At 38.9% G+C, this 15,582-nt stretch overlaps 1 protein-coding gene across 16 annotated transcripts in view; it reads right to left on the bottom strand.

Moving 5' to 3' along the window:
- Positions 1-15,582, bottom strand: part of HERC1 (HECT and RLD domain containing E3 ubiquitin protein ligase family member 1) — a 172,472-nt gene that overhangs the window by 41,976 nt on the left and 114,914 nt on the right. For 15 of the 16 annotated variants that reach the window (XM_015568536.1, XM_015568535.1, XM_015568534.1 and 12 more), the window contains 10 exons: positions 10,700-10,816; positions 10,270-10,501; positions 9,170-9,294; positions 7,953-8,173; positions 6,441-6,709; positions 5,364-5,416; positions 4,404-4,604; positions 2,883-3,057; positions 590-860; positions 241-454 (listed from right to left, as the gene is read on the bottom strand). In XM_015568536.1, the coding sequence (XP_015424022.1) occupies positions 241-454; positions 590-860; positions 2,883-3,057; positions 4,404-4,604; positions 5,364-5,416; positions 6,441-6,709; positions 7,953-8,173; positions 9,170-9,294; positions 10,270-10,501; positions 10,700-10,816 (1,878 nt within the window). The remainder of the gene's footprint in view (positions 1-240; positions 455-589; positions 861-2,882; positions 3,058-4,403; positions 4,605-5,363; positions 5,417-6,440; positions 6,710-7,952; positions 8,174-9,169; positions 9,295-10,269; positions 10,502-10,699; positions 10,817-15,582) is intronic. The other variant, XM_015568538.1, reaches the window with a different exon arrangement.

Below are 15,582 nucleotides of genomic sequence, written 5' to 3'. Positions count from 1 at the left end.
ACCATAATCTAATAAAAATAATCTAATCAAACAAGACTAATTTGGTATGTTTTCTAGTATTTATTTTCATGCACATTGAAAAAGTATTCATGTACTTTTATGATCTAAACTTAAGTATACATGTTATGTAATTCACCATATAGAGCAATGAAAAACTCATTTTTAAAAAACATTAATCAAACTGATTAGATCATACAAATCAATTAGAAGATTGCATAAATTAAATAGTATGAAAGTTACCTTTCTTTTCAACTTCTGACTTATCATAGTTAGGTCTCAGTTTGGCCCCCTTGTCTGCTAGTAATGCCACAAGGGCCTGAGTTACAACAAAGTTTGGGGAGGTCACAAGCTTATTTTCTTCAGCAATTCCTCGGAGAAAGCTGGGTAGAAACTTTCGCTGAATTGGATCATCAACTGTAGTTAGATTTACACCTGTTGCAGCAGAAATCAAGTTCTGAAGAGGCAATTGGAACAAATAGGTTTAATTTTTACATATAACTTTGGAACAAAGATTTTATCTCAAAAGGCTCTTTTAAGAATCAGTTAGAAATAAGCAAAGCAACTAGAAAAGCACTGGAAACTAGCTTACCTGTGTACACAACTGCACTAGGAGTTTTGCAGCACTAGGTGTGTTTGATGCCAGACATCCCACTGCTGTGCTCAGATAGGCCAGGCAAGAGATGGGTTTGTTGGCTTTGCTGTGCCCACCTCGTGAGCGTTCTGTGGTGCTTCCCATGGCAGAAGGGCTGGTAGAGAGGCCAGCTCTCCCTGCTGCAGCCAAGCACATTAATCGAACCAGCGTTCGGATATCTGTAAGCCCCAGAGATTCAAGACCAGCAGCCAGGCTACAACTGGAACCACTGTCAGGAAAGAAAAACACTTCAGATGGATAAAGATAGAAGTTTTCTTAAGGGACTGTTTGGAGTCCTACATATCATCCATAGTACAAAAAACAAAATTAAAGGCATGCTGCACTATCACTAATCATACATTTCTTAAGAGATGTCCAAAAATATTACGTATGCTAGAAACTGTTACTGAAGCTTAAAAAAAATACATTGATGTATACTTGAAGAATAACTGAATTACTAAAGTATAACATACAGGAATGTTCACAAATCATGAATTTTCACAAACTGAACAAACACATGCAACTTCCAGATCAAGAAGAGAACATTGCCAGGTCCTCAGAAGCATACTTGGGCCCTTCTCAGTCACTGGGCCCCCTAAAGTAACCACTATCCTCACTTCTAAAGCCATAAATCAGTCAGACTTGTTTTTGAGCTTTGTATAACTAAAATAATAAAGTATTCTTTTGTGTCTGGCTTCTTTTGTACAACACTACTTGTAACAGATTCATCCATGTTGTTACATCACAGAAGTGGTTATTCATTTTCATTGACATATAAATAAAATGTACCGCAACTAATTTATCCATACAGATAGTAATCAGGTGATTTCCAGCACAGTGCTATTATGATAGTGCTGCTGTGTTTGTTCTTGCTTATGTCTTTGGTGTACATATGTCAGCATTTCTGTTGGATGTATACCCAGAAGTGAATGTCTGGGTCATGGAATGTGTTAATATTCACCTTCAGTTGGTACTGTACCATCAGACAGTTTTTCAAAGTAGTTGTACCAATTTATTTCCTCACCAGCAGTGTATAAGAGCATTAAGTGTTCCACATCCTCATACTCACCTTGTTCCCTCAGTGTTTTAAAGTTTAGTCAGTTTGGTGGGTATGTAGTAGTATCTCATTGGTTTTCATTTTTCTGAAAACTAATGAGGTTGAACAATTCATCTTTCATGTTCATTGGCCATTTGGAGACCCTCTTTTGTATTATTTGGTATTTTGCCCATTTTGGGGGTAAGTCTTCATCTTATTGATTTACAGGAATTCTTTATATATTCTGTTGGTTATATGCATTGCTAATATCTTCTCCCATTTAGTGACTTTTTAAAAAACTTTCTGACTTTTGCTGAACAGAAGTTCTTTTTTAATGCAGTCCAATATATCAATCTTTTTCTTTATGGTGAATGTCTTTTGTGACTTGCTTAAGAAATCTCTGCCTGTCCCAAAATCAAGAATAAGTTCTTCCTCTGTTACCTTATAGAACTATTGATTTACATTTTACATTTAGATGGAAGAATCACTTGGAAATATTTGTTTTATAGTATGAGTAAACCATCTGACTTAGCCCAGGTTATTGAAAAGACCATCCTTTCCTCATTGCTCTGCAGTATAAACACTGTAATAAATCAATCCATAAATCAAGTGTTTATATATTTGGGTCAGATTCTGAACTCTTCTCTAGCACTGTCCAAATTGTCTATTCTTAAGCCAATACCACATAGTCTTATCTAAATTTTATTTTGAGTTTTTTTCAGGGTCCGTCTATCTTCAATGACAGTCAAATACCCTAGCTTAACCATTTCTTAAATGGATGACTTTCAGGTACTCTTTGGCTCTGTTCCCTTTTTTAACATTATACTCCATAGTATGAATATGGCAAATCTTCATGATGGAATCTGCAGGTTGACTTAGCTACAGAGTTGATTAATTCTGCAGAAAAACTCATTTGATCTTTTATTTCTACCTTGTACCAAATGGATCAACAGTCTGAGTTTCCCATTTCAGATAATAAAATGTTTGCAGTTGACTCAGTTATTATAATGGCATTATTTTCTACTTAAGAAGTGCCAAGTATTAACTGAATGACTGAATGAATAAATAGCAATGATTACTTTGTCCAACTTGTGTCATTTAATAGTAGATATTAAGTTTCTAAAAATTCTATCTCATTCTCCCAACAATAGCAGACTCCAGTCTAACATATTCTTGAAGCTAACTTAGCATAACCTGACACAAACTAACACCTACCTGACTGAGAGAAGAGACAGCGCTCTCATGACCATGGTTCTGGACAGAAGTACCTGAGCAGCAGCAGTCACTCTCCTTAAAGCCACCACTCGGTCGTGAGGGTTTGCTAAGGCAGCTGCCTGCTCACCTAATGTTATTCTCCCAGAGGAACTCTTTTCTACCGAGCCATGGCAACCTGAAAAACAAGATTTTGTTTAGTTCTCAACATGGTAAGAAAAAAGTATCTGGACTACTGCAAATTTTCTAGGTTCCAGGTTGCAAGGAAATACAGAAAACGAAAGTGTTTTGCTCATCTGGAACTTTGTTAATCAGAAAAGTCCTTGGGAGAAATAGATATTTCTAAATCAATAATCTATCCTATATAATAAAGAGGTAATATGCAAATTGACCAACACTCCAACACACAAGATGGCTGCCTCCATGTGGTCAAAGATGGCCACCACAAGATGGCCCGCAGAGGAGGGCAGTTGTGGGCGATCAGGCCTGCAGGGGAGGGAAGTTGGGGGGACCAGGCCTGCAGGGGAGGGCAGTTAGGGGCAACCAGGCCAGCAGGGGAGGGCAGTTAGGAGGGACTGGACCAGCAGGGGCAGGCAGCGGGGGTCAACCAGGCCTGTAGGCTTAACTAGCTTGGTCTTGGAACCAATTAAACTTGTAAGTCAAGGCCCCACTGTGTGTGTGTGTGTGTGTGTGTGTGTGTGTGTGTGTATGCCTAAGCAACCATTACAGCTGGAATGACCAGTTGACCAGTCGCTATGACGTGCTCTGACCACCAAGGGGCAGATGCTCAATGCAGAAGCTGCCCCCTGGTGGTCAGTGTGCTTCCACAGCCAACCTCCCATAGCCAGCCAACCTCCCCTGGTCCCCTGTCCCCTCCCCGGCCGGCCGGCCTGCCAACAACTCGTGGCTCTCCCTGGCCAGCAGGCCCTTATTGGGACTGGATGAGACAGCCCCGATCAGCCCTGATTGCAAGCAAGGCCTGGGGACCCCACCTGGGCACAAATTTGTGCACCAGGCCTCTAGTCTATTGTAAAAGAAACATGCTTCTTAGAATATTTTGGTTTTATTTTGCTCATGTATCACATCTACTGATATTAACAAATACAGAAAAGACATGGTTTTAAAAGCATGCTTTTTACACATAAAGCGTCATCAATACTGTTCCAATTCTTTATTCTGTATTCCCTATAGCAAAGTTACCACACCCTCGCACCTAAATAAAAAAAAGTTGGCAAAATAGTTTCTAATCAGTTCCAGGATTCTCTTATCACAGAGTTTTTAAAAAAATCTTATATTTTATCAATTTTTTAACACTTCACTATTTCATAAAAACCACAAACATCAAACCTTAATATTGTATAATACCTTCAAAATATGTTAAAACAACTGGCTCAAAACACTTGATGGGGTGAGAAAATGTTGAATCCTTATTCTTATTATTTACCTTTACCGTCTTATTATTTATCTAAAAAATAAATAAATATAGACTCTATGAAATCCATGCCAATTAGCATGTCAATTTACCTATTTGCATCAGAGTCTCTTCCATACTGTTGGTGGCTGTAACCATTGCTACTGATGCTCCCAATGGATCACTGTCAGGGAACTGAACTGGTTCTGGTACAATACGTCGATCATTTAAACCAAGTGGTCCAGCAAGTAATTCAAATTCTTCTTCACCCGTTAGCTTTTCATCTTCATCAACATCCAACATGTCCCAGTCTTCTGGAATTTAAATAAACATATGTATAGTATGTGAATATAAACATGATATGACTCTGCTAGCAATTGTTATTGTAAGATATGTCTAAGATGCAGATGAACTAAAAGTCCAGTGCCCACAAAATGTACTATGGCACCATCTTCTGGTGAGCTGACAAACTGCTCTCCTAAGGTATAGGGAGACTAGATGGGAAAGGCAGTCAAAGCAGTCAAATCCATTTATTTTTTTTCCCCTTAATTCTTTATTGTTAAAAGTATTACAATAAGTCTCCTTTTTTCCCCATTGACTTCTCCCCAGCCAAGGCAATAGCAAATGTTACAGCTGGTAAGGAAGGTTTCAACTAATAAAAAAATATTGTTATAGGATCAACAAAGAGTTCTTAACCCTGTCCATAATCATTAGGAAATAATTGTTTCAAGTAAATGAATGCTCTAGATAAACTGATGCTTGCTTCAATTTTTTTTTTTTTACTTTCCTCAACAAGGATATTGAACATGTATATACACTTCTTCTACTTTGAAAACAAATGCCACACAGAAATTCACATTTTGCGGTAAAACTAGTATTTCAACCAGGTTGTTTTCCTTTAACTTTTTAAAACTAGGCCTGATGCTATCAAACTATCTTGAGCTTTTTAGGGACAATTTAAGTTAACATGTACATAAATACAAACACATGAAGGTAAATTTAAGTAACCAGATGTTAAGCAGAAGGTATACATAAAAATACATGTAAAATAAAGAAGCTCTCAAAACAACTACCTTCATATACACTGTCCTGCTTGCCAATTAGATCTGGAGCTTGTCCCTTGTACCTGCACCAAATATGAAGAACAGTGTGTTTTTACATAAAACAGTTAGTACCCAAAAATGCAAATTAAGTCATTAGAACATTTTAAAAGGTCATTAATAAACCAACACAAAATAAAGAAGTGTATTTCATGTTATGGGCTAATGTAATAAAAATCATTGATATATATATGTACTATGTCCTAACCGGTTTGGCTCAGTGGAATATATTTTGTTGATTTTAGAGAGAAGGGAGAGGGAGAGAGAGAGAAACATCAATGATGAGAGAGAATCATTGACCAGCTGCCTCCTGCACACCCCCCACTGGGGAGCGCCCGCAACCAAGGAACATGCCCTTGGCCGGAACCGAACCTAGGACCCTTTAGTCCACAGGCTGACGCTTTATCCACTGAGCCAGCCCGGTTAGGGCAATAATAATTTTTTTTTTTTTAAAACCACTGATATATAGGTAGTACACACTTACTTACAAAATCAGTGACTATTTCAATAATTACTGGGGATATTTCCAGGTCACCTACAACTTTTTAAATCAAAACCTCTTCCAGAATACATTATAGATTTTAATAGTCAAAAACCCTACTCACTAGAGGTTAATTGCTATTCAAGGATATAAAGAGATAATATTTTCATGGAAGCTCATTTAATATGAACAATCTTCTTTTCATGAAGGAAAAGATCTTAAGATATCCAAAAATATAGTGAAAAATATCAATTAAAAAAACTGACCGTAAGCTTCCAAAAGGTTAAGGCAAGGATCCTACCCACAATTTGTCAACAAGTCAAAGGTAACATGAACGCCAGTGAAGGACCTGCTGATAAACCACTGTTCCTGGACTACAGGTCCCCAGCTCTGTCAGGAACATGAATTCTTCAACCTCCACCATCCTTCCTGCTCCCAATCCAGCAATCACAGGACTTTAGGAAATGTTAAAAAGTAACTCCTAACATGAAAAAAGCTACTATTCCCATGTCTTTAATGAGAGAGACTATCATTCAGGGGGACTGGATCTCCATATAATTTCAAGGTACCTTTCAGAACTTGTGGTCTTGGATTTGGTCTTCAGGGCTAAGTACTTTTCCCTGCAGCTGCCACAGAGCAGGTAGTATGGATTTCCGCTCCCACATTCACCACCAAACCAGCCATCAACATAGGAGCCATTGCTGCGGTAGCCCTGGCGGTTTGCACTGCGCCCACAGCCTGGGTGATTTCTCTTCATGTGCTGATTGAAGCTGACAACACTGCATTCACACAGTTCACACACCACCACTTCTTCCCTGTCTTCAGACTCACAAACATGCTGCACAAATGATTACATATCAAATTATTAGTCAATTTAACATAAAATTAAGAAGAGGTCAACAGATTATTGACATTAAGTTAACTATTTTATTTACTTATGCTGGAATATTTGCAATACGTTCATTAATGCTATATAAGAAATTTCTTTCAAATCCAAATTCACATCATACAATCTTGAAGTGTTTTTTTTTTGCCATTCCTCTAATAAAAGTAACTGACTATCCTACTGAAAAGAGAGTTAATAAAAATGACCATCTGCCCCAGCTCAAATGATTTTTTTTAAATCCCTCTAATGAAAATTACTTTCTTTAATCTAGTCATAACATGCATATCTATTTTCTGAATTTCTAAGAAGTTATTAGGATTCATTTATCTTATTAACCTAACAGGGTAGATCAGCGGTTCTCAACCTGTGGGTCGCAACCCCTTTGGAGGTCAGAAAAGTCCTTGGGAGAAATAGGGGTCGCCTAAGACCATCAGAAAACACATATATAATTACATATTGTTTTTGTGATTAATCACTATGCTTTAATTATGTTCAATTTGCATATCAGATATTTATATTATGATTCATAACAGTAGCAAAATGACAGTTATGAAGTAGCAACGAAAATAATTTTATGGTTGGGGGTCACCACAACTTGAGGAAGTGTATTAAGGGGTCACAGCATTAGGAAGGTTGAGAACCACTGTGGTAGATGCTCTTTCCTGTAGGACTTACACCTGTGAACTTTTCAGTTTCACTGCTATAAAAGCATAATGTAAACATACAAACCCACCACGTACCCTGACCCTGGATAGAGGTATTTATAAGATCTAGGTGGCACTGGTTCCTAGAATGAGGCATTAACAGTGATTAAATGAAACCTGAAGGAGAAGAGCATGCATTCAGATAGCAAAGTGAAAACAGCAGCCATGTTATATACCCAGCAGTCAACTGAGACCTGATGCCTGTTTTGTAATCTATCTTTGATATTAAATTCAAATATTACGATAATACAGCTCTATTCATCTAGTCTAGAGAGAGAAGCAATAAAATCGCACAGAAATAGCAAAAAGAGAGACTTTTTCTTATTAGTTTGCAAGTATGAAAGTAATATTAACCATTAGAGCCCCAAACTTTAGGATGAGATGTAAAACTTTTCCGTGTTACAACTCTACGCAAGGCTGTTATTAGTAAGCTGCATAAACAAGAGGGCAGGAAAATAAGTCAGAGCAGCCCCCGCTGCAGTCACACACACCCAGGTAGGCCAATCCAGTACCTCTGGGATCCACATTCCCAGAATATCATTTTCACTGGTCAGGTCTTGTCCAAACATTGCTTCCATTGCTTCATCATCAAGATCAATTTCCAATTCCTCATCTAAATTAAAGTCATACAATGCCCCTGGGTCTTGCTGCAAAGATATTCCTTCTCTCCGACTTTGATTCCTGTGGGCCTGCACAGAGCGGTATAACCCCGCTCAGAACAAAACAAAAAAGGTATTTTATTTGCATGTATAAAATAATTCTGAATATTGTGCCAATTCTTAATTGCCATGCATGCAGGTGAGAGCCTATCTCAGCTGACTTATTGGATTCCAGACCATAAACATAAAATTATACCTATCAATTTTGCTTCCTCTTCTGTAAAATGAGGACAACAGCACTCACGCCTGGCAGGGCTCTTGATAGGTTTAAATAAGATAATCCGTGTAAAATACTTCATGACGTTTGTTAAATAAAAAACACCCAAGAATGTGGGCTGTTATTGTTCCTTTAGGTTTATTTTTTTACATCGGTCTCTTCATTATATTGTATATTAACTATACATCCTATATTTTTTAGAACTTCCTTCTGTTCCCATAAATCATGGAATCACTATATTTTAATATTTCAAGGATCAAACTCTGTTTTGACAAATTATGTACCTCATTATTTAATTTGGAAAATAGGTTCTCTATAACTTACCCTCCAGAACACAATCCTAGAAGTATTTTTTAATTTAATGAGGAAATCTATTTTTGCTTATCTAGGGTCTTACCTAGTAATGAAGCCCTAAGGTCCACAGAGTACATCAGAAAAGCCAGTGCCTACTTCTTTGGTACTGTGTACTTTTTCAGCTCGTTCTCACTATTAATATTAAATTTTAAATGTGCATCTTCACTTCTTAAATTGTAAGTTGCTAAACCACAGAGAGCATTTATGAAATTTCTCAGTGTCTAAAAGTAACCAGTCCTTCTGCACCCTCAGGGAACTTAAAAATAAATCTATGAATGTATACTGTGGTTTCAATTTTTGGAAACTATGTAAATACACTGAAAATAATATGAAAATAGTCACTGTTAATGTGGAGGAACTGAGTACTTAGTATCATTAGTTTACATTGCCTGTACCGTTCCTTTTACATTTACTTTAAAATATAAAAGCAAGCTATATAATATTATAACCAAGAGAAGGATGTGAAACATGTAATTACCTGCTCTTGCTAGCAATGTGCGAGCAGCTAAATCAAACTTGTGCCGTCGTGTTACTGCTGAACGACCCCTAGTTGGTGGTCCACTACCAGAAGCTGCATTCTCTGTATGATCCAGATTATCAGGGCTGTAAGTGTAAGTTTGAAAGCAACATGGATTTTTAAAAATGATCATTAATAGAAAGCAAAGGTGCGTGCTTGCTTGTGAGGGTACTTTTTTCTCCAAATATTACCGAGAATAAAATATAGTTATAAAACTTTGAAACATATCTTTTGTCCCTGGTAAAGATCCTAAGTTTTAAATGTGTCACATTGCCATGAGCAATAATTTTATATGATTTTGAATTATGCCAACAATGAAATGATGCTTAATGCATGTTCAAATTGAAACGAGGTCAATGGCCTTAACTAAATTCTAAATACTTAAAAATTAAAGTGATTGTGCATTCTTGCATAAGAGAAACAAATATTTCAAAATAAATTACAAAAATATTCACTAATCTTGTCAGAAAGGTCTGTATATTACATAAGGTGCAAACCATGGTAACCATATGATTTCATGAGCTAAAATGAAAAGTTAAGATTTAAAGTCATAAGTGATGAAGGAGGAAGATTTTTAGGAAGAACTGTAAAATATATTATAGATCATTTTGGGCTAGGTATTATCACAAATTTTAAAATGGGTATATTGTACAGATATTAGAAACTAAGGAATAAAAATATAAATCTATTTTAAGAGTTAAAAAAGCTTAAAAGTCCATTTCCATCAAATGCATTAATTAAATCAATTGCTAATATTAAAATGGACATTGTATTTCATATCACCTATATGAAAGAAAATTATTTTTCAGTTTCCTCTTTTCAGATCAATTTTATATAAATTTTTTTCCTTCTTTCCCTGAAAACATCCCTTCAAGATAAAATGGTTATGTCATTCTTACCCTTCATAGAAACATTAACTTAAAACTAAAATGTCCATCTTTTCATATATGTCTATCACCTGTACATACCATTAAAAGCTCCTATAAAAGGGAAACAAATGGGGCTTTTGGGGGTACCATTTATAACACACTGAACAGAAATATGGAGGATGGGAATTTCACCTTTCACTAAAGCCTTCCTCCATTTCAGCAGCATCAGCCGATGGTATGTCTCCTGGTGACTGCAAATAACAGGGATCATTTGATTTCCCAGCACTGCCTAGAAGTGCTGCTCCATGCCTTGAGTCTGCTGTGCTGCCTGACTGAGGCTCCTCCTCATCCTCATGCCCAGGGTGCTCTATCATCCACATGGCAAGGACAGTGATGTTCTGGGCATCAGCCTCCCCTCGAGCACCTGAACAGGGGGAAAAACAAGTCTGATACTGACTTTGGGCAAAATAGTTATTCATGCTAGTGTCTGTTATGATGTCACTGTAACTAAACCTGATGTTAAAAATCTTACCAAGTTTTATGGCCTCTTAAAAAAATATTGCCCTTAATAAGGTTAAGTTTCTCATATCTGTATATACTGACATATAAAAACTTATTCTACCTGTGGCTTCCATGGCTTTGGCAATCTGTCGGAGGGAGAACCCCATTTCCAACAAGGGTACTGCAATTGCTGGAGGAGGAGGAGAAGTTGAAAGTCTACTGCTTGGGTCTGACAAGGCTGAGACAAAAGAAAGAGAAGTAAAGACCTAAATATCACTATATAACATGAATAAAGTCTTCTCCGTGTAACTATAAGTTTCTTAATGTAGTTCAAATTCAACGAAAATTTACTCTAGCAAGAATTCATTAAATGTTTAACTATGATTAAACCTGTTATAGATTATGGTTTTTCATAAAGATAAACCTGCTAATACAAAATAAAACTACTGAAATAATGTAAGACATTTTATTTTGAAATAGTTACCTACTTACAAAAAATTTCATACTTAACAGACATTTGCAAGAATGCACAATGGATTCTTTCACCCCTGAACCATCTGAGACTTTTTTTCAGACAATCTTCCCTGAATACGCTAATATGTACCTCCTTCCAAATAAGGACATTCTCCTGCATAACCACAACACAATCATCAAAGTCAGGAACTTAAGAATATTATCACCTATTCTATATCTCATTCCAGTTTCACCAAAAATCTAGGTAATGTTCTTCACAGCAAAGGATCCACTTTAGGATCCCCTTTGCATTTATTTAGTTTTCATGTTTCTCTTCAGTATCCTTCAATCACTTAGGTACTTTAAAGATTATAGGCCAGGTATGTGGTATAATGCCTGTCAATCTAGAATTCTACACCAGTAAAAATATTTTTCAAAATTAAGGTGAAATAAACTCTTTCAGACATACAAGAGACAAAATAATTCATCACCAGCAAATCGCTACAAGGAAGTCTTTCAAGCAGAAAGAAATGACACCAGACGGAAATCTGGATCTACATAAAGGAATAAAGAATATCAGAACTGGTAAATATGTGAGTAAATATAATCCTATCTACACTAATAAAAGAGAAGCATGGTAACTGGCGTACAACCGCTACACTTTTCATTGGCTAATCAGCGAGATATGCAAATTAACTGTCAGCCAAGATGGCGGCCGGCAGCCAGGCAGTTTGAAACTAACACGAGGCTTGCTTGCTTCAGTGATGGAGGACTCCAACGTTCCCCGCCTGCGGCTGCAGGCCTCTGAGCCGGCAATTTCAGAAACTGTAACAAATACCACCGGACATCAGCCAGCAGATTCGCAACATTGTATGCAAAGGCCAGAAACCTACTTTCAGCAGCGGAGGCCTAAGAGCTGGAGCCAAGCCTCAAGCTAAAGCTGGCCCAGAATAAAAAAAAAAAAGGAAAAAAGGAGCTGTTGGGAGCTTCAGTCATCCCCAGCCTGAAAACAGCCCTCAAGCTCTTCACCCAGACTGGCCAGGCACCCCAGTGTAGACCCCCACCCTGAAGGTGGTGGATCAGCTGCAAACAGCCATCATCCCCTGATCCAGGCTGGCCAGGCACCTCAGGGCGGACCCCCACCCTGATCCACATTGACTTAGTTGTTTTTTTAACAGTGTTAATACCCGTTCTATGGAAGTGAGATTATAAAGGTGTATGCATTTTTTTTTTATAGTGATAAAGGCCAGAGAGTAAAGTGTCTAGCAGATACACACCCATGTCTTTAGTCCAAGGCCTCGTGCTCCTCAGGACACATAAGGGTTTAGTGCCAAGGAATAGCCTCATGTTTTCAAGTACAGCAGTTTCAATTTTTCATTATGTTGATAAGATGCTGTAGGAACGTAACTCCTGTTTATATCAGCCTATGGTAAAATTGGTTTTGTTCATCGTTTTGCTTAAAGTCACAGAACCTATTGACAATGTTAAGTGAGGACTTACTGTGTGCTCCGCAGACGTTCCACCACAAAAGGGCTCTAGGATGAAGTAATTTGGGAAGATTTATCATCTCTCCTCTTATAGGATCACAATAAACAATGGTGTTTTAAAGGTTCTGAGAAATCCTAATGAAAGTAAACCCATTTAATTCTCTCTAAGCCAATGTTTGCTGAACTTACTTGACCATGGCACTCTTTTTTGACATAATATTAACATCTATGGGATACACACTGGGAAGCACTTACATAGTAGAACAGGATCTGGACTAGAAGGCCAGGGGCCAGAATCCAGTCCTAGCTCTGCTACTAATTGGATGTGTGGCCTTAGGCCATTGGGCTTCTCTGAAGGGGTAGAACTTAAAAGGTCTCCCAGATTCTTTCTGGGACTGTGATCCATCCAATATGACCTCTGGGTTGGCTTATGGCCTAAGGCTCTGCTTTTAGCCATTTTCAATAATTAAGCATATTTTCATGCAAGAGAGGGCCTCTAGTTCTATATAATAAAAGAGTAATATGCAAATTGACAGAATGGCAAAACGACCAGTCACTATGATGTGCACTGACCACCAGGGGCAGACGCTCAACACAGGAGCTGCCCCCTAGTGGTCAATGTGCTCCCACAGGGGGAGCGCAGCTCAGCCAGAAGCCCAGAAGCCAGGCTCACAGCTGACGAGCACAGCGGTGGTGGCAGGGGCCCCTCCTGCCTCCATGGCAGTGCTACGGATGGCCATCAGTAGGCCATCCCCTGAGGGGTGCCGGACTGCAAGAGGGCACAGGCCGGGCTAAGGGACCCCCTAAGTACACAAACCTCATGCATTGGCATACAGGGGGGCTGGCTGGAGGCCACCCTATTCCGCTGTGAGATCGCATAGGCGATTTTATGGGCAGGAAGGTGCACACAGGGGCTGGCTGCCGGCTGCCCTTTCCTGCTCTGGAATCGCAGCAGCGCCCAGGGGCAGGCGCACACGGGGGCTGGCTGCAGGCCCCCCTTTCCTGCTCCGTGAACCCGGCAGCGCACATAGGGGCTGGTTAGAGGCCGCTCTTTCCTGCTCCGGGATCGCAGCGGTGACCCAGGGGCAGGCACACACAGGGGCTGGCTGCAGGCCATCCTTTCCTGCTCTGTGATAGCCCCAGCAATCCCACGTGCAGGCACACACGGAGGCTGCCTGCAGGCCCCCCTTTCCTGCTGTGGGATCCCATCCGCAATCCCATGGGCAGTTAGGTGCACAGGGGGGCTGGCTGCAGGCCGCCCTTTCCTGCTGCGGGATTGCTCATCCCTGGTAGGGGCCGCCAGGGAAGAGGCGGGCGCCTGCCTCTTCCCTGCCCCCCTCCGGCTTCTCTGATCACCGGCAGGGGGGAGGGCAAAGGCAGCGGTTCTCCGATCCAGGGCCAGGGGCAGTGCCTCCCGGCTCTTGCCTGCCACCTGTGTTTCCAATCATTGCCCCTATGTATGACAATTAACTGCCATCTTTGTTGGCGGTTAACCGCCCTCTTGGCTGGCAGTTAATTTGCATATCGCCCTGATTAGCCAATGGGAAGGGCAGCGGTAGTACGCCAATTACCATCTTTCTATTTTATTAGATAGGATATATATGTTTTTTAATCTCCTTAAAAGATAATTGCCTGTTTACAGCAAAAATAATAACAATGTATTATGGGGCTTTATAACATATGTAGAAGTTAAATGTGTTACAACAAAGGTACAAAGGCTGCGAAAAGGGAAATGAAAGCACACTGTTGTTAGATTCTGTTAGTATACATGAAATGGTAAAACATTACTTAAAGATAGACTGTGACAATTAAAGGTGTATACTATAAACCTAAAAGTGAATTCTAAAAATATAATACGAAGTATAATAAACCAACAAAGGAGATAAAATTTTTAAAAAATCATTTAATCCAAAGAAAGTAGACAAAGGGGACAAAGTACAGGCGAGATAAACAGAAAGATGGTAAATTTAAGCCCAACCATACCAATAATCACACTAAATGTCAATGATCTACCCCAATTAAAAGGCAGAAAACATCAGGTTGGATTTTAAAAGGCAAGACTTAAATATAGGCTGCCTTTCCGAAAACCACTTAAAATATAAAGACACAAATAAGTTAAAAGTAAAATGATGGGAAAAGATATACCACCCAACACTAATGACAAAAACTAGAAGTGGCTATATTTATACCCGACAAAACAGATTTAAGGGCAAATAATACCAGGGATAAAAAGAGTCATTACATAATGATAAAGAGGTCAATTCATTAGGAAGACATAAGAATACTAAATTTTTATGGACCCAAAGACAAGGCTTTAAAATACATGAAACAAAAACTGATCAATTAAAGGGGAAATAGACAAATCCACTATAACAGACGTTTTAACACCTCTTTCTCAGTAACTTATAGAATAAGTAGACCAAAAACCAAAATAACAAAGACTTAGATCAGGGGTCCTCAAACTACGGCCCGCAGGTGACATGCAAATACAAATATTGTATTTGTTCCCGTTTTGTTTTTTTACTTCAAAATTGAAGATATATGCAGTGTGCATAGGAATTTGTTCATAGTTTTTTTTTTAAACTATAGTTTGACTCTCCAACGGTCTGAGGGACAGTGAACTGGCCCCCTGTTAAAAAGTTTGAGGACCCCTGACTTAGATAATACTAAAAACCTACCTGACCTAACAAACAATTTATAGAACATTCCACTCAATAATAGCACAATACACACTTTTCCCAAGTGCACGTGGAATATATTTCAAATAGACCATATTCTGGACCATAAAACAAGTATCAATAAATTTAAAAAGAAGATGGTGGCATAGGTAAACACTGGAGATTGCTGCCTCGCACAACCACTTCAAAAATACAACTAAAAGACGAAATGGACATCATCCAGAACCACAGGAAGGCTGGCTGAGTGGAAATTCTACAACTAGAAGGAAAGAAAAAAGCATACCGAGACTCAGAGGAGGTGTGGTGCGGAAGTAAAATACAGAGGTACAGAGGCACATGCAGAAGGGCTGGCGGCTGAGTACAGGGTTGTCTTTTTCAATGGGGGG

Source organism: Myotis davidii, unplaced genomic scaffold (genome assembly GCF_000327345.1).
Source record: "Myotis davidii unplaced genomic scaffold, ASM32734v1 scaffold461, whole genome shotgun sequence".
NCBI lineage: Eukaryota > Metazoa > Chordata > Mammalia > Chiroptera > Vespertilionidae > Myotis > Myotis davidii.
The sequence above is the reverse complement of the archived record's forward strand: the minus strand, read 5'-3'. Positions and strand labels throughout refer to the sequence as shown.